The following is a 19,863-nucleotide window of genomic DNA, read 5'->3' as shown; positions in this document are numbered from 1 at the left end:
TTGATTTTTTTTTTTCATCTGCTTTATTTAATGAATCTTTCGCTAGGAACTATTAGTATTTTCGTGTGGTTATGGTAATATGATCTCTTGAAATGAGTGAAAATGTGAAAAGGAATGAGTCCCAAGTTTTTTTGTTTCAAAAATACCCTTAATAGTTTTCATAACAATCTTTTAGAAACAAAACCCTCCCCCTACGCGTGGAGTGAATGTGATGCGAGAAAACAACTAAACCTGTTCACAACCATCTTGATTTGTTTTGGTTTTAGCTCAAACCTTGTGGCTCAGTTTGGAAGGAGAATAAATACAAATATGTAGGGTGTAAAAACTTTGTATTTTGTATTATTTTATATATATTTATATTATACATATTTGTTTTTGTACTCTTTCCAAACTAAACCTGTATAAAAATAAACAAAAAGCCAAAGAAAAGAGAAATACCCTTCCTTTTAGATAGTTTTACTTTAGGTTTGGAATTGGAGTGGTATCCAATTTTACTGTAAAACCAAAACAAAAATAAATAAATAAATAAATGTGCAAAAATGAGCGAGAAAACTTTCAGATTTGGACAACCTGCCCAGGCCCAACTAAACTCACCTGAGCCCATCCCGAGTTGTGTGGGTTAGTTTGGCAAACTTGGGCTTTAACCTCAACTGGGTTTGGGCCTAGGGCCATCTCTTAAGGTTGGCCTGGATTGTCTCCCTAAATCAGACGTAACCTATTCAATATACACCTCAATTCAATAGCCGAATGGTAAGTTGGTATCCCTTTAAATAGGAGGCACATGATCAAATCCGCTTAACTGTAGGATTTCTATGGTAAGGCCAATGGATCTCACGTGCACTCTACTCAATCTCTGCCCCTTAATCCCCTTATAATATGTAATATTAGTGGGGACCCGTGTAATGTATGGGCTTTGTTAAAAGAACTTGAGGCAAAAGGAGCTAGGGGTGTAGGTCTTATCCAAGCCTGACCCAATTCAACCGAAGATTTTGCAGAGGTTGGGCTAGGTTGATAATTTACAAACCCAAGCCTGAGTTTACCAACTTAGGCCCAACCCGAGCTTAACCTAACATCTTAGGCTAGACTTGGGCTTGGGTGTATTGAGCTTTATAGCCTAATTTACATGTAGAACATATTGATAAAATTAGGTTAGGTCAAGTTTAAACTACCTGAGACCTCAACCCAAGCCCAACTTGAGTTTAGGTTAGCCTTAAGTTTTTTGGCCTAAACCCAGATTGAAGTTCAATAACTCAAGCCCAACTTGTGCAAAAGCTTGAGTTGAATTAGTTTGAGTTCGAGTTAGGCCCACACAACCCAAGGTACACCTCTAGTTCCTTTTGCCTCAAATTCTTCTAACAAAACTCATGCATCATAGGGTCCCCCTAGTAATTAATAGCACTAATTTTAATTTATAGTTACTAATAGTAATATTAATTACTAAGAATAGTAATATTTTATAGTATTTTTTAATTATTCACAAAATAGTTAATACTTATATTTAAATTTTATAATTAATATTTAAAAATATTAGTAAATTTATAATTCTCAATTATGAATTAGTAAATTTTATAATTCTTAATTTATAAAAATATTACTATTATTAACAATAATAATAGTTAATTTAATAATCAAATTAATTATTAATGAAACAATTATTAATTTTAAAATTTGATATTAATAAAATAATTAATTATTATTGGTAATTAATTAATTTGTTGGTAACGTATCACTAATTAATTAATAATGAATTATTAATATATCACTAATATTAATTACTGAAAATAGTAATTTGGTATTAAATTTTGGGAATTTTTTAATAAATCATGGATATAAATAATAGATTTTAAGTAAATTTTGGCAATTTTCAGTTAATCCTAAAAATAATTAATTAATTTTGGTAAACTATTTGTAAATTGTCGACAATATTAGTAATTAATCCCCAAGGTATTACTAAAGAAAATTATTAATTATTAAAAATAGTAATATTGTTTGAGAATTTTTAATTAATCACAAAATTAATTAATTTATTTTGGTATTAGTTAATTATAAACAATGTAAATGGGTTGTAACTGGGTCAGATTAATGAAAACCAAACCATATCCGATCCAATAAACCACATCACTTTAGTTAAATGGATCGAATATATATAGAGAGAGAGAGAGAGTGCATCGGGGGGGGGAGGTGGGGGTGGGGGATTAGTTAAGAGTATAAAAAAGTTGGTTATGAACAATATTTTAGGAATAAGGAGAGGTTTTAGGAGTGTTTTTATTAAGAGACGTTTCAATAGGATAGGAATTTGCTTAGGAGAGAGAGAGAGATGAATTAAGTTAATTAGGAGAGTAGTTATTTGGGTAAAGAAGGTGATAAGCGTGAGTTATAGAGAGAGGTTTTAGGTAAAATATATTGAGCTAGCTAATTAGGAAATGAAGATAGAGGGCGCTGATTTAGCTTAATATGAGTGGTGGGAAGGGGAAAGGAGAGAGAGAGTCAAGGAGAATGCAGGGTGGGGGTAATGGAGAAAGGAGAGGCATGGTGATGTGAACCGTCTTGCTATATATGTACTAGTAGTATCCCGTGTGATGCATGAGAAAATCCAAAAGTTGATTAATTTTATTAATTGATAATGAATAAAAAAGTTTCCTATCAGATATTTAAATTAGTAAAATAAAAAAGTTTTATTATTAATTTTAAAATCATAAAATTCTAAAAAATTACTGTTATGAGTTTAGGGTGTGGATAGGCTACCCCCATTCTGTAGCCCCACTAAGCAAATAATAAATAAATAAATAAATGTTAGTAGTAATTAAGGTCGTTTAGGGTTGGGTATTAGCCAGATATTTGGACCTAGTTTCATTCATGCCAATTTATAATTCATTATTGCCATATGACAAAGGATGTGTTAAATGGGTCCACTATGCGGGTCCGATAAAAACCTTTGAAGTCTTCTACGTTTCCGTTGTAGTCTAAATGAAACCCAAAATAAGTAACTTAACTCATGAAGGCATCCAACATTGTTGCAACCACCTTAATGAAAACATCTAAAAATTCTTGGTTCAACTGTGCTGAACCATTTTGTCAATATGGAATTCTTAATTTTTTATTGATAGTTAAGGACTTCTAATGCCTGTACAACCAAAAGCTTTGAATCAAATACAAATAACATACAACTACTTAAAAATACTTACCTCTTTACAATGGCATACACCAGCCTGATATAGTTTAAAAAACTGAATCGAGACCGATAAAAAAAAAAAATAGAGAGTTTTAGCCACTTACATGACCTAATTTGCATCAGGAACAATCTCTGCGAAAGGAAGAGTCACGCTTTATAAATGAAGGAGACAACAACAAAATAGTTGTTCTCTAAAATAAATATTCATCGGTTGTTTATGGGATGGAAACTATGGTAGATTAACAACGACAATAAACAAAGGTAAAAGGAATTGTAAGAACGTTCTGAATGAATAAGGACCAGAGAAGTTAAAGCAAAAGTGGACCATTAAATAGAAGAAAGGAAAAGCTCCTACCTGGCTTGACGAATAAGCTTGCGTCTTGTATGAGGCGCAATTAGATATATTTGAAAAGCAACCACAGTGGCATGCATGAACAACTGCAAATGAAGGGAAAATCAAATAAAACATACACCTAGCATCGAGAATAGCAACGAACTGCTCGATATTCCTAATAATCCATGTGTTGCCATTGGAGAAGGCTCAACACCTCCTTCAACAATGTTCTTCACCGCCTCATCTACATTAAGAGTGCCATTGCAAAAGACAAACAAATTTATAGACGACACAGAGCACATAAACATATGTTTATAATTATTGGTTAACATTATCAACTTAGCATAAATTAATAGATATTTTAAAGAAAACGAAAATAGATCAATGCAAATAATCCATATGACTCCATTTCCTAAAATAGATATTTTATTTTTTCGGCAGCCTTACAAAACTGTTTTCTAATTTCTAGGGATAATTTAATTCCTAAAGTTGAAAAAATTTGGAGATGGGAATTGGGATGGTTGAAGTGTAATCTCTTTCTCTCTCCTATGAGAAGATCAATGTTTTTAAAACAGATCCGGAGAACGAACTGGTTAGGGGTCTGGTTCTTGGGTCGAACGGTCTGATTGTTTGGGTTTGAACGGTTGGTCCGTATTGATAAAAAAATAAAAATAAAATAAAAATGGTCAAAACCATTCGAACAGTTAACCACCCAGGTCAGCGGTTTGCTGACCAAAATCAATAGTTTTTGGGAAAAATCTAGTTTTGGGGAAAAACAGAATGACCGGTTTCTAGTTTTTCCGATCCTACTGTCCAGTCTGGTCCGGTTTTGAAAACCATGGAGAAGATCAACTTCCTTAAGAGGCATAATGGACAAGGACTCTAGTAAAGAGGAGGGGAGTGGGGTTAACTTTGGCCATTGGGGCCCAACAGCATAGGCTGCTGAGACAGTTTCTGGGTTGGGCATGTTCTGGGCAGTTCATCTATTCACACTCATGCTTTGTTTTTTAGTCAAAATAGATTAAGATGTAATTATTAATTTACCCATTCTCATGGTAATGTGACATTTCCAGAAATTCTCTCAACAACATAGGCTGTTGGGAGAGAGGCTGAGAAGAGGAAAGGAGAGAGTTAATGAGGAACCAGGTTGGGAGTGGGAAGAGAGTGGGGGTGATTACATGGCGGTTTAGGAGTGGTGGGAAGTGGAGAGGAGAGCGAGTCAAGGAAAATGGAGGGTAGTGGTAATGGAGCAAGGAGAGACATTGTGATATAGACCAATGTTTTAAAAATGACCCAGAATCGGAATCGGAACCGTTCTAGCCATCGATTTTTGGATTGACGGTTTAACCAACCGGTTAAAATGGATGACCCATTTTGACAAAATAAATAAATAAATAACAATTAAATTTTAAAAACAGCCAAAAATCATTGAATGGGTCGAATAGATCGACAGTTTGACTGCTCGGGTCAACAATTTGTTGACCAATTCAATGGTTTTTGGCTAAGAATAGGGTTTGGGGTAAAACAGAACCGGTTGCCTGGATGATTCCCGGGCCAAATGGTCTGACTGTGTGGGTCAATGACGGTTCAGAAACCATGATATAGACTGTCTTGCTATGTATATAAATAGATATATAAATATATAGATTGATGCAATACCGAAAAAAAATTATTAGAAGGTCAAATGGGTTTAAGAGACATTTAATAAGAGAGAAATGGGAATTTAATGGGGTGTTTTGGGTTTAACTCAAGCAAGATTTGGATCTTTGCAAGTTGAACCAGGTTTGACGCGAAGAACCTGCTTTTTGCAAAAGTTTGACCCGATTTGAACCCAGCTGAAGCAAACACTTATTAGCTTTTTGACGTCTAGTACAAAGTACATTGTGATTCATAAAATTGTTTCAATATCGCAATAAAACAACGTATCCCACGCTATTTATTTGCTTAATTAGAGTTAAACAATGCAGGACAAACGGCTGAGATTAATCCATCCAACTTTATAATTAAGACCGACATTTATGTATCTCTCTCTGTACTGTTTGGAAGCAGAAACCAAACTTCAACAGCAGAGGGATGAGGAAAGGGAATCAATTTAATGCCATTGAATTTGTTGGTTAAATAATTAGAAGAAACAAACAAGAAGAGAGACCAGGTTGCCACCATCAACTTCATTTGTAACATCTCCATTTTCTGGGAGGTTGAGCTTTCCTACTCATTCCATGGTCCATGGACCATCAATTCCACGTTACCCAATTAAAAACCTGCATGATCAACATCAATTGCAAATGCTTGGCTCAAATTCCTTGTTAAGAAGATCAAACTTCATTTGTTTCTGCACATTTTCTTTGACATTGGTTTTAGTAAAACACTACACTTGAGTGGTTTGTTGAAACATCTTAATAGGGGTATTCATGATTCGGTTAACCAAACCGTGGGTATAATTTTGAAATCGAACCAATCCTTCAGCTTTTGCAATACTTTGGATCAAAACCGCTAGTTAATTCGTTGATCATTTTGATTTTTTATGACTGATTTAATTTATATATATATATATATATATATATATATATATATATATATATATATATATATATATATATATATATATATATAGCAGTGTTCAAGTCTTGAAAACAGCCTATTTGTATTTGTGAGGTATGGCCAATACCTGGTCTATTGATAGAAGATAAGAATGCAGGTGTCAATGGACTAGGTTTCGGTTGGAACCAATCTAAATTAAAACTAATTTGAGCAGATTGAACAGTCCAGATATTGAATTAGATCGATCCAAAATGGTCCAAAGTATTCATCAAATTAGATTAGACCTGGTCCATTTGTAATACAAATCACATTAGACCAGATTGGACAGGACCAAATCCAGTCCAATTGACACTCTTATATATAACCACCAATTTTTCTTGTAAGTTAACCCAAACTGAACTGAATCAATTAGTCAACTAGATCCTTCAATTTGTTTTCTTCAATTTACTTCTGTTTTTCAGTTTTTTGAATTTTGAAGAACACCACTACATCTTAATTCCAGTTAAATCTGTTCATGGGCCAAGTAGCCGTTGGACCAATTCGGTCCAATATTTTTTAGGCTTAGATAAAAATTCAAATCTATAGACTCAAGCTCAGGCCTAAATATTTTCTATCAATAAAGAAAAAAAGCCCAACACGTAAACATGTCTAATTCCAACCTCCTAGTGCCCTATGTTGTGCCCTCATAAATGCTCTATATCCTAGCCCCTGCCGACATCCATTCTCTTGGCCTTGCTAATATCATCCTTCGCTATCAAGCTATATAGTTCAGACACAACCATCGGCTTCAAACTGAAATTGATTGGCAAATAAATATCCCTCTATTATTGATTATTCTTCCTGCAACTCTGATGACTGTTGAAGGAAGCCCATTTCATTGGTAAATTCTAATCAGTCTTAATGGGTTTATGATGAAAGAGGTTTGCAATTTACAGGTGTTATCATTTTCAGCCCGGCCCACTATATCTATAAATCTAGACTAAAATATTTAATAACTTACCCCCCAAATACCAGACCGGCCGGCCCGGACCTACAAAAAAAAAGTACCTAAAACGAAATCTATGGTGTAAGGCACCATCAACTTCACTTGTAACTTTCTGTTCAGGTCTGGGAGGTTGAAGTAGCGATTCAACAGTTTGTGATTCGGATGATCCGAACCAACCGAACGCAACCGGAAGTCAGCCCTAACGTAAACCTGGCATAACCCGGTTAATCAGAATAGGATTGTGGGACCCAACCCGGATCTGTATCAAGAATATACAAATTTTCAACGTCATTATGCCAACCAATCAGGTTTAGTGCAGACCAGCCTTTATGTGTACCCGATCTGATAGGGTCGGGTCAAGGTATGTTTTACTCTACCACTTCACATATTCACTGTCATACCCAGTTAGTTGAACCTTTATATTCAACCCATAAATAAGCGAGGTGGGTTGATTGGAAATGACTTATACTTCGGGCTCAGGCAACTACTCTCTATTTTATACTGCAGTCGAACCAAGCTCCAATTAAATAGTTCGGCCTTCAATTCTATTAGACTCGATTTAAGTTCAATTCAAATTGAATATAAATTTTGAGGGAAATTTGATTAATTATTTAAACTTGAGTTATATATATATATATATAATATCATACATATATAATATAAAAAATATATTCATTTTCTAGATTTCGAGATAAACTCGAACATAATAATATTTTAATTAAACCAAGTCAAAACATACAAAAATTCAGCTGGACTGCATTCTTATAGTGGACTCCCAAAATCCAATACCTTAAATTATATAGGGCCGGTTATATGAACATTATTTCGCCTTTCCATTATGTTTAGTATTATATTCATTATTAAATTGTGTGAGTGTTTAAATCATTTCTTACTACAACTGATACCCCTTTTAGTTAGGGGTGTCAAAGGACCAGTTTTTGGGTTGGACTTCATTCAAATCAAAATCCATTTGGACGGATTGGATGGACCAATAAGATATTGAATTTGGACGGATTGGAAGGACCAATATAACATATTGGATTGGACCTGATCCATCCATAATGAATTTATATTGGATTGAGCCAATATCTAATCTATTGATAAAAGACAAAAACATAGGTGTCAATAGACTAGGTTTAAATTGAAACCAATCTAAATTAACAGGAATTTGAACAAATTGAACAGTCTCTAGACCAGTCCAAAATGATCCAAAATATTCATTGGACTGAATTGGACCATGTCCATTTGTAATGGACTCACATTGGACTGGACCGGATTAGACCAAATCCACTCCAATTGACACCCCTACTTTTAATTGCCCCTAACCTTTTCAACCACTTTAACTTGTTACAGGTCCCACATATGTTATAAATGCTCTTCTATGCATGTGATCCAGCCATTTCAACTTTTTATATAATTATATAAAATTGTTTTTTTATATTAATTTTGTTTTTTTTTTTATAATTATATGTTCTTTCTTTGTTTTAAAATTTCCAAAAACCCAATAAAATCTTAATAGAATCCATCCAACTCGTCCAAATCCAATCAAACGTTATATTGGATTCGGATTCACAATTTTTTTTTATAATCAGATAAAATCCAAATGTGGATGGATCCGATCCGAAACCCGGATCGTAGCCTTATTCTCAGCAACCCTCCACCTTCCACCCCAAAGTAGGGGGAGTAAAAATAAAAAATAAATGTCTGGTTGTCAGGAAAATGGATGTTCGATGTTCTGTACCGTGGTCCATAGCAAATGCTATTACATCCATTGAAAGATACCTGATTGGTCAACTGAAATAGCATATCCGTGTATGGTCATTTATTCCCAAACAAGGACATATCACCTGCTTGAGGTCCGGGTAATTCGAATTCGGATCTTCTGACCAGAAAAACCCTGGCCTACATCGTGATCACTGAACACACTACAGCCGATACTATTCACGTACTGTGTGCCTTTGCCATTGATCCGGCTGGTTGAACTATTTTTCATCATTTTATCAATATTTTTGATTCGGTTTGCATGAAATCCGCCATTTGATAAAAAACTGTTCTATCTGAGCAGTTCAATTGTTGATCCATTTGATTTAGTCAGTAGGTCATAAGTTGTATATTCAATTTGACAATTTGGGTATTTTTTTTTCGATTTTGAATAATTTTTCAAAATTGATGCATCCAAAGGATCGAAAGGCACCTTATCCCATTATTTTTGCAAAACCCCATTATTTATATATATTACATCTAAAAAAGAGTTATATATTTTTTATTAATAAAATATCTATTTATATATTATAATATCTATATATGCTAATGGCATGATCTAACCCATTCAACCTAGATGGCCGAACCAATCACCCATGACCTAAAGGGCAAAAACAGTTGGGCTTCGTCAGTTTTTAAAAACATTGTATTCTATTAAAATTTAATTAAGGTAATTAGTTGAATCCGATTCGAATCCGACCCGATCAAAAACCTACCTGTGAGGCTCTGACTGCCTGTGAGGGGTTATTTTTTCGCAGGAGGGTGGAGACAGTAATAATAAAGAAAAGTCAGACAATCTTTGAATATGAAATGCCGTTCATTTGACGCGGTCCCACAATGAGATCTGACGTCTTAGGGCTTTTTGTCCTTAGTTCTAGAAGTTCATCCTTCAAAGTTCAAATTCGTTGTCGTTAAGTACCCGTCGTCGGTTAGTCGGTCACGCGCTACGCCACATGCTAACTGTGTCCACGGAAAAGAAAACCCAACCATTACGGGTACGGAACGGAAGGCAGGTTTGTTTGGTAAATAACAGGGGTTAAAGGGGCTATACATCGAAGGGGATCACGTGAAGTCGGTCGCAGCTGAGTCTGAGTCTCTGAGTCTCTGAGACATTGTTTTTTGACGAGAAAAAGAAACAAGAAAAGATGGTCTGATTGACAGCGAGGAGGACTATTGGACTATCGTGGATCTGATTGGATTCTCTTCTGAGTCCTTTGCTGACTCACAGACTGACAGAAGACCTTTTGCTTTACATTGCTTTGCTGTGTCACCAAGTAAGAATTCTATGAGGAACTGAGGATGAGATGTGAGGGTCCACCAGGTGGATGCCAGATTAGTGGGCCAAGCGGAGCATCTTAGCCGTCCGATTTCACATCTGCGGATCAGGGGTTTACAGTTAACAGGGCTATTCCAAGCCCAACTACTTATCTTTCTCCTTCTATATTTACAAAAGTGAAGGATTGCTGCCAGATGCTCCAACACATGTTGGTGGGTCCTACTCCTTAACCCTTAACCCTTAAGCCTTCTCATCAAAGCACTGTGTGAATGTGATCAGTTGTTAGTTGAAAAGGTAGTTATTATTTAGTTTTTTCTTATTATTGTTATTGTTATTAATAGTCACTCATTAAAAGTGGTCTTATCCACGTAGAGGAGAGTCCAGCGTCACCGGTAGAAACAAGGAATTCTAGCAGATAAAGGGAACTTTTTGCCCTAAATATCAATAAAAGATAATATTTTATAAAATAATTAAAATAAGATAATTTTTTTGAAAAATATCAAAGAAAGACAATAATACTGTTCATCGTCTTCCTTAGATCATCGGTTCCAAGAAGCGCAAGCCACCACCAATTCAAACTTCGTCGCCTGTAGATCATCGGTTCCAAGAAGCGCAAGCCACCACCAAATCAAACTTCGTCGTGTTGGTCGATGCTTGCAGAAGCTTTCTATCTCTAGGCGACACCCATCTCGGGAACCCACCTACCATTCTGCCATACTCTGGGAACACCTTAGCCTTGGAGCTTCTGTTCGACTTTGAGATCTTCTTAAGCATGGCGAGAGAATTACTGACCGAGTGGCTTATGTTGTACAAGCCTTGCTTGATCTCTTCTCTTACGTTGCCCTTACTGTGAGCGAATCCATCAAGACAGGTGCATTGATTCGTCATTGCAGCACTTAACAGAGTTCCCAAGTCATTATAGTGCCTCGAAGGTGAGTTTTTCGGTGACAGACCGGACAGAGCGCTTTTAAGATCAGCAACAGTCTCGTCTAAAAGCTCGAGACAGTCATCCAGAGCCATCTCTTGAAGCGGGTCGAGTGTTCTGCGCTTCATTCGGATGCCAGTGCAGTTAGAAGCAGATGTACTGACTTCATTGACTGTGTGCTGGACTGTAGCGGACTGGCATCCGAATGGGCGATCTGAAGATGTTTGTGAAGGTGCAATGGTGGGATTTTGATGGACTTTGGTTCCTTTTTGATCGGATTTACTGAGGAGAGTAGTATTAGTAAAAGGGTTGAGAGGGTTAAGAGAAGAGGCAGCAGCAGCACTTTAGTTATGGTTTTGAGATAGAACATGGTGCTTCAGTCTTCAGTCTTGAGAGAAGGAGAGAACCAGGAGAAGAAAGATGGGAAGTAGAGAAACAAAGAGGAGGAGAAATGGAATGATTGGCTAGACTCTTTAACTGTGGTGTCTGGATTAATATTGTTGAGAAGCTTCCGTGGAACATCACCGATTAAAAATAATCACACAGGCAAAGGAAGAGGAAGGCGATGAACAGTATCATTGCCCTTCCTTGATATTTTTCATAAAAAGTTATCCTATTTTTATTATTTTATAAAATTATTATCTTTTATTGATATTTAAGGCAAAAAAGTTGCCCTTATGCGAGAAACCCTTAAAACAATACAAACAAACCAACGCTCAGTGTGACCTATCTTTGTCACATGTGAAATAATTAGTATAAATGCATTTTCTTATTATTAATCACAGGTGGCGCGAAAAGGTGATGTATCTAGGACAAGATCCGAACCCGACCCGTACGCTATGACTCAAGGAGGGAGAAAGATGGCAACTAGACCTGTTCATGGGTCGGGTAGCGGCCCGACCCGGCCCGCACCCCGGGCGGGCTTGGTCATATAATTAGGCCCGCGGGCCTGACCTCGGGCTTAACACAGTAAGCTCGATTGTGTTTCGGGCCGGGCTCGGGATTTGTCAAAAAAGCCCGACCCGAGCCCGGCCCGGCCCAACTCAGTATTATATATTTTATAAAATATATAATATATATTTTAATATATAAAATATATAAATAATATAATATTTATTAAAATATATATTTATAATTTAATATATATATATATATATATTTTATTCTTTTCTTTATAATTTCAATCTATCTCTCTCTTTATTCTGCTTCAACATTAATAATAATAATAATATAGGCTAAATTTCGGGCCTAGGCCCAGGCTCGGGCTTCGGGCTTTTTATGAGGGCCGGGCTCGGGCCCAAATTGTAGGCCCGATGGTCGGGCCGGGCTCGGGCTCGGGCCTTAAAAAAATTTGTTAATAGACAATAAAAGCCCGGCCCGGCCCATGAACAGGTCTAATGGCAACTACACCGAGTAACCAGAATCGGTAAATTATTTATTATGAATAAATAATTTTGTTGTCATTTTATCTTAAACTGTCATTGCCCAGAACTATTTCTATTTTCTCCAAATTAAATGAGTTAAAATAAGTAAATAACAAGAATCAAGAATCATTCCATTGACATAGAAAAAATTCCTTTTTTATATTCTTGATTCGTTTCACTTACATTAATGTTTCTCTTTATGAAAGCCAAACTAAATCGTAAATTTATATTTATTAGAAAGAAACTTCTATCACTTCATTTGAATATTGAATCTAATAAGAAATTTGGAGTATCTATAGTAATTGAGATAACTTTAATAATATATTTAAAAAATTAATTAAATCTTAAATCAATCAAATAAACAAAAAAGGGTAATTTGAGAATTAAAAAAATTTTAAACAGATTTTAAGGTAACTAACGAATTAGGGGTATTTGTGACAAAGTGAAAGTTAAGAGGGGTCCTATGTCCGAAATGACCCTATAGTACAGGGGGTATTTATAATCAAATAAAAAATAACGAAAATAACGACAAACCAAAAAAAGAAGAAAAAAAAAGGAGGAAACAGGGAAGCAGGAGCATGATGAAACCGGCCGCGTTTGCCCATTAATTGCCTTCCAACTACTATAACTGGGCCATAAGCTTCCACTGCTGCTACGTTACAAACTATTTCTTCGTTCCTTCCTTCCACCGAAGATCCTCTCTCTCTCTCTCTCTTTCTGTGAAAAACGCCAAGAAAAAGAAATTTTTATTAGAATTAAGTAAGCTGGAAACGGAAACAGATATACAGACATAAACCAATAACTTAAGCAATGAGTCAATGAGTCTGGACTCTTAAGGACAAGGTGGTAGTAATGCTATTGCTCTTTTTCTGGACTGAAATTTTGTAGAATTTGAGGAGAAAGAGAAGCATGTTCAAGCTGCATAGGCACAAGTCACTCAAACCTGGGGAGAAGGTTGATTTCAGGCTTTCTAGTTTTCAGGCACTTCAGGTATCTCCTTCTGCTTCTCTGTCTGATCCTCGGTGTTCTTTTATGGAATTTCATCGTCTCTGTTTCTAGCGATCTGCAATTGTGTGACTGAGGTTTTTAGTGGGAGATTTCGTTTTGATTTGGCTTTTCTTCCAACTTTCTATATTTCACATGTCGTCAACAGCTTCCGCGATTTCTTTTCTTCTTTGTCTTAGCATCTCCGATTTCAGATCGTTTCTCTGTACGCGTTCTTCGTTATTTTTGTTTACTTGTTGAAAACTTTCTTGTTTCATTCAAATACGCTACTTCTTTTTTTATTTCGTCAGTAGATTTTTTTTTGGATAATGTTCGGAATTATAGACAGCATTTGAGCAAATACCCAATTTCTCATGAATGGAGAAAAGGAATGAGAACCCCAGAACGAATGGAGAAAAGGAAAATAAAGAAAGGAAGCAATCAGGAAATTGCGGTTTTGAGAATTAAATGGTGCAATTTACCGTGAAAAGCATACTAATCTCAGATTAACACCCAACAAAAGTTGCAGCTTGCAGGTGGTTTCCCTGCTTGAGCTTCAAAGAGTTGTGTACAAATTAATTATCCCACCTATACTGAACTATTTAGATTCCCATTACCCCCCCCCCCCCTTTCCGGAAAGATAAAGGATTTTAGCTTCATAAATTGCAAGAAAGAAACTCGTAAGGTTGAAACCTTTACTGTCCCATTCAAATAAGATGCTAATCAGGTGCTCATTACTCTACAACTCTCTAGGTAGTAGGTAATACTTATTAGTAGATGCTAGAACTGTAGAACAGAAGCTCACATACCAACTCAAAAATCGGTGTAAAGTGAAATTAAATTGCAATGCAAACTATATAACATGAATGAGACACAATAAACAAGTTTTTAAACCAGACATGCAAATAAGGTATCCGACTCATGGAGTTTTGAGAAATCAACATGGTTGCATATTGGAAGGATAAAGTACAAGAATGGTGGAACTTAAATTTAGAAAACAATTTCTTATTTGTCTCCAAACTGTCAAAATTAATGTTAGTTGTCTAATCAATCTGCTAAGCTTGTTCACAAAGAATATGCAAGACAAAGAGAAATTTATATCTGTTTCTCCATGAAATTCCTCTATCAGGTAATAATTTAATTACTTTTGATTTTTTACGCCCATCAGAATCAACTTTACAACATTTTACAGTGTGGTTTATTGCTGGTTGTACTGGAGACATGGGATTGAAACCCACCCTGAGGCTCGTGGGATGGGATACCAACCATTCTGTAGCCCAGTTACATGAAAAAAAAACACTTTTACAAATTTCTATGATCCGGTATTCGTGCTCCAACAATTTACAGCTTTGATAGAACATGAAAATTGAACATTGCTTTAGATAAGTAAAAGTAGGCTGATTAGGGCAATTCCAGCAGTTTATATTTAGTAGGATATGGAAACTGTAACTGTATGCTCTCAGGTTCAGTTGAAAAGTTCCTATGAGAAACACAAAATATGCTCTCTGGACTGGAAATATATTAATTTCTCTGTAAGACCCATCTTATGCTTATTTGTTGATTCCTCTTCGTGAGGAAAAGTGGTAATCTGAAAGAGCATTCCCTTAATTCAACAGTAATTAACATTAATAAACAGACTCTTGTGGAGAAAATTTGTAAGCTGCTGAAGGAAATGATAGTTACGGGATTAATACAACAAACCTAGTTTAATCAATTTTTCTCTTAGGCTTTAAATTATCTTTCTTATGGATCATAACGTCTGTGTGGTCAATATTTCATGCAGTCTTAGGTCCATGAAGGATTTGATAGTTGAATTGTTTTGTTGACTATAATTATATGAATGCAGGTACCGAAAGGATGGGACAAGATTTTGGTATCTTTAGTTTCTTTGGAAACTGGAAGGACAACTGCCAAGACGAGTAAGGCAGTAGTAAGGAATGGAACTTGTCAATGGACTGAAACTCTGACAGAATCTATATGGATTTCACAAGATGATGCTTCAAAGGAGCTTGAAGAGTGTCTCTTTAAGCTTATTGTTTCCATGGTCTGATGCTTGTTCATTGGTTGTTAAATTTTAATCATTGTTACTTGTATTTGGTCAAATCTATTGGCTAGAACATTTCTGTTTTCATTGAATATTTACTTTTCAAGATTACTAATCTTTGCAGTTCTAAATAATATGCTTATTCTAGGGTTCATCAAGATCTAGTATTCTGGGAGAGGTCGTTATCAATCTAACAAACTACTTAAGCTCAAGAGCTTCTGTTCTTGTTTCATTTCCATTGAAGAAATGCAATCATGGAACAATTTTACAAGTGAGCTATTTCAAAACCTAAATTCCCCTTTGTCTATTCATATTACAATTCATGTCATTTTCTTTTCTTCTTTTTTTACAAGCCTATCTTTATACTTTTTCTTTCTTTATGTTTTTTGGCTATTATATGCATAAATTTCTTGTTTTGTAATTTTCTACCATGGTTTATTAAGAAAAACTCAATGAATTCAAGTAATTTAGATCAATGTTTAGAAAACTGGACCGAACTAGCCGGTTGAACCGTTTGAACCATGACTCGGGGCCCTGACCAGTTTGGTCACACCCCAAAAACTGGACTTGCTCAAAACCCGCTGAAAACCGGCTGACTAGCCGGTTTAACTGGAAAACCGGTGAACTGGTCTCGGTTTCATTAAACCACCCAGGCCATACATAAGTGAAATTTTAAAGTGTTGTTAATAAGATTTGAACCAAAGACCTCTTATTTTCATAGATTACTTAATCACCACTAATCCACCTCTTTACTTATGCTAATTAATGACTATTTGTTGTACACATTACATTATTATGCACGTATTTTAAAGAAAATGCAAGTTAAAAGTCTTGAACACTAGTCATTTTTTTTTAAATTAAGAAGCTTACCATCCATCCACCATATTTAAGTACATTAAAAGTTGTAAAATATATTATATATTAGTATTTATGTGACCCGTAGTATATATATCTATATGCCACATTATCATGGTTCAACCTTCGGTTTGACCTTGGTCGAACCTGACCCGTGAACCTCTCCCTTCTCCGGTTCTATGCCCGGTCCAGTTCTCTAAACATTGATTTATATAATGTCTGGATGTTCTGTAAATCAAAGTAAGTGTCACTAAGGTTGATCAATTAGAGGATGAGAATAGGTATATTACTATAAAATTTGCATAGGCCATATCCTATTACAAGATGGGTTAGCAGCACGAATGCCTTTGATTATTATACCTACAATAGGAATAAAATAGGAAATAGAAAAATATGTTCCTATATTAGACAATTTGGATAAATTCTTAACTTTCAACATTGTAGATTGTACCTCAACATGGAGAATGAATATCAACCCTCTTTTACCTATCTGGAAATTAAAATAAAAAAAAACCCTTAATTTACCAATGACTTTATTAGCATATTGAAACTATAAGGTCATATTGGCTCTTTCCCTAAAGTAATCAAATTAGGTTAGCCTCTTTTGTGTGTCATGCTCATAAAGCAATCATTACTGGTGATGTTGGAATTCCCTTACCCAATATCAATCTTTAGCTGAATGGTAAGTTGGACAAGGAAACAAGAATATAGGATATCCCTTCATGGGAATTAAAGGCTCAAAGAGTAAAGTCCCCATCCAGAAAAGAAAAAGGAAAAGGGGGGAAGATAGGAAAAGGATAAAAGAAACGCCCTGAAGGTATATGATATTGACAATGCAACTAGGAAGAGGAAAAACAGACTGTAAGCTATTTTCCATACGGCAGAACTGTTCATAGTAACCTTATAGGTTAGCAGTCTCAGTTCATCCAACAGATCGGGTCTTTCTTCTTTTTCTTTCCTTTCCTCATTTTCCCTTCCTTTTGGTAAGTAAACTGGGAAACTATGACCTCCACTTTCAGCAGATAACTCCAACCAACTAGTCACCACATTTTGGAATGGAGCAAGAATGTCAAACTGTTAGGGCCCAGCCTGAGAACGACCCACGTACCAGCCAAGTTGCCCCACTGGCCCAGATCACTTACAGGCCCATCATAGCTCAGGTCTATTCTAGAAGACCTCATCAGCATGCTTGCATTATCGAGATCGTTGGAGGATATTTTCCTACCACTGAGTAACTAACTTGACAGGGAATATCCTTGTAACCACTGAATGGTTAGGGAGATTTGCATTTTCCTTTTACGCTTTTACCTTGTTTCTTTTCGTTTCGGGTCCATCTATAAAAAGGGCCTAGCCTAAGGATTAATGCATATCATATTACCTTCAAAATCTCTTTTCTTCTTCTCTTAAAATCTTCAGGAGGTTGTGTCTCCCTCAAAGGGACACCTGCAGTAGGTAGATTCCTACCATTTGGTATTAGAGCCTGGTTATTCCTCAGGCCAAGCAACAATGCCAAATACAAGATCGAAAGCCATGGAAGACTGGCTCGAAAGATTGGAGACTAGTTTGCAAAGACTCACCGGAGAAACGAGGGAGACACTTGCAGCCATGGTAACACATTGTGAGAAGCTTTCCTCTTCCACCAGCAAGGACTCCAGGTAAGAGGGATCAAGCCAAGAAGGAGAGCAACGACTGGAGCTCAACACCGGACGATTGGCCAAAATCAACTTCCCTCCTTAGGTGATGAACCGATCCCTTGGATTTACAAGGCCGAACTGTATTTTGAATATTATGGCATAGCCGGTCACCAAAAGATTTCAATTGCCTCTATCCACCTAGAAGGAGAGGCCATGATGTGCTTCCAATGATTCTCTTGGCAATAAATCCGATTGAAATATGAGGAAGTAGAGAAGAAAAGGGAAGAAGAGAGAAAAGGAGAAGGAAGAAAGGAAGAAGAAAAGGTTTGGAGTGATAGAACAGTACTGGCGGCGACAACTTCTATTATATTATATAGGGCGGCAGAAATAAGAAGGGAAAAGACCCTTGTGCCCCTGCTGTAAGTGAGTACAATAACAAAAATAACAGAAAATAAAAAAAATTCTTTACCTAGCCAAACAGACCCTAACACAAATAACTAAATTATTTCAACAGGTTCCACCATTCTTACCCTCAGGCAACCTGGAAAGAGTTCACGGATGCCATATGTGTCCGGTTTGGTCCTACCCGGTTTGAAGACTGATGGTGCGCGATCTGGTGCTCCCTGCTGACAGATAGCTCGGATGCCGAACTCAGTAGGTCGCCTAGCTAAGCTGCAAAGAAAGAGATCAGTGTGTCCAGGTTGCTTTACCCGGGGTTGACACTCCGATGCTTAAGTCAGCGAAGAGTTTTGAGAGAGCTAGAGAGCTGTGAGAGCTAAATCGCGCATACCTCTCCTGATTGAAAGAGACGCCTTTATATAGGCACAGGTAGTTATGACCGTAACACGTCCGAGATCTCTGGGAGGGCGCGGCCATAGCACGTCCAAGATCCTCAGGAAGTTGTCTACCATGCTCAGGAGCAGTTTCTCAGTTGGAAAAGGAATCCGCGTAGATTAACTCCAAAGCGGGAGGCGCGGGAGATGGGTCTAACGGTTGAGTGACGTGATCCCATAGGAGTCGGGTACAATATTTCTGTTAAAAGCTGTTATTTCTCTAAGTATAGTACCTCAGGGGTACTATTGTAATTCTCCTATTTTATTTTTTAGTTGTTGTCGCCCTAGTATATATACTAAAAAGCTGTTATTTCTTCTTTCTTCCTCTCTTCTTCTCTCCTGCATAATATGGTATCAGAGTTGGACTATCAGATCTAAAAAGGAGAGATCGAGTGAATTGTTCCCTTCACACCAGACTTCCAGATCTGCCGCCATCATCTACTGTTCGAGTGATTGAAGATCAAGTCTTCTTCTCACGCCTGAAGTAATCTCTCTCCTTCCCTCTTTTTTTCTGGTCGTGCGCCAGGGCAGAACCTGTACTAGGTTTGCTGGTTGGATGTGAGGTGACCAGCACCTCTGTCTTTCCTTATTTGTGGGGTCAACTGACCCCTGTAAAATCTGTAGGTCGGTGAAGACCTTTTGTGTGCTGCGATAACAGCTTTTATGCTGAACCTGAAGGTCAGAGTGACCTGTACTTGCTATAACAGCATCTATGTTTGATGTATAGGTCAAGGAATGACCTGTACGCCCTGTAACAGCACCTGTGTTTATCAAAGAAGGGCCTGTTTGTGCTGTAACAGCACCTGTGTTTTTCAAAAAAAAGGGGTAACAGCACCTGGTGGTATCAAAAGGGGTTATGTTTCTGAAGAAAAAAGGGGCTTCCTTTCTCCCTTGTGTTAGCCTCTTTTTAAGGTTTTGTGCCCACTTTAAAAGTGTTTTGAATTTATAACAGTAGAAATCACTAATTGCAGATTTAGTCAAAGTTCTTGTGAAAAGAAAGAGGAGGAAGATAAAGATTTCAGCAATAGAGAAGAAAAGAGGAGGAAAGAGTAGGAAGTCAACCAGGATTCTTAGATTAACCCTACTACCAACCCC

General features: G+C 36.5%; 1 protein-coding gene and 1 pseudogene across 2 annotated transcripts in view; one reads left to right on the top strand and one right to left on the bottom strand.

Moving 5' to 3' along the window:
• Window positions 1–10,663: 10,663 nt before the first annotated feature.
• On the bottom strand, window positions 10,664–11,089 carry LOC148802249 (pectinesterase 1 pseudogene; annotated as a pseudogene).
• Window positions 11,090–13,072: 1,983 nt separating this feature from the next.
• The window catches only part of LOC104586193 (uncharacterized), a 34,836-nt gene continuing 28,045 nt past the window's right edge, over window positions 13,073–19,863 (top strand). For both annotated transcript variants that reach the window (XM_010243351.3, XM_088897506.1), the window contains exons 1-3: window positions 13,073–13,408; window positions 15,249–15,446; window positions 15,595–15,717. In XM_010243351.3, coding sequence (XP_010241653.1) covers window positions 13,328–13,408; window positions 15,249–15,446; window positions 15,595–15,717 — 402 coding nt within the window. In that variant the 5' untranslated portion in view covers window positions 13,073–13,327. The remainder of the gene's footprint in view (window positions 13,409–15,248; window positions 15,447–15,594; window positions 15,718–19,863) is intronic.

This window comes from Nelumbo nucifera, chromosome 2, assembly GCF_055504915.1.
Source record: "Nelumbo nucifera cultivar China Antique chromosome 2, China Antique-T2T, whole genome shotgun sequence".
In the NCBI taxonomy this organism is placed as follows: Eukaryota; Viridiplantae; Streptophyta; class Magnoliopsida; order Proteales; family Nelumbonaceae; genus Nelumbo; species Nelumbo nucifera.
Note: the sequence above shows the minus strand (reverse complement) of the source record. Positions and strands in the feature narration are given on the sequence as shown.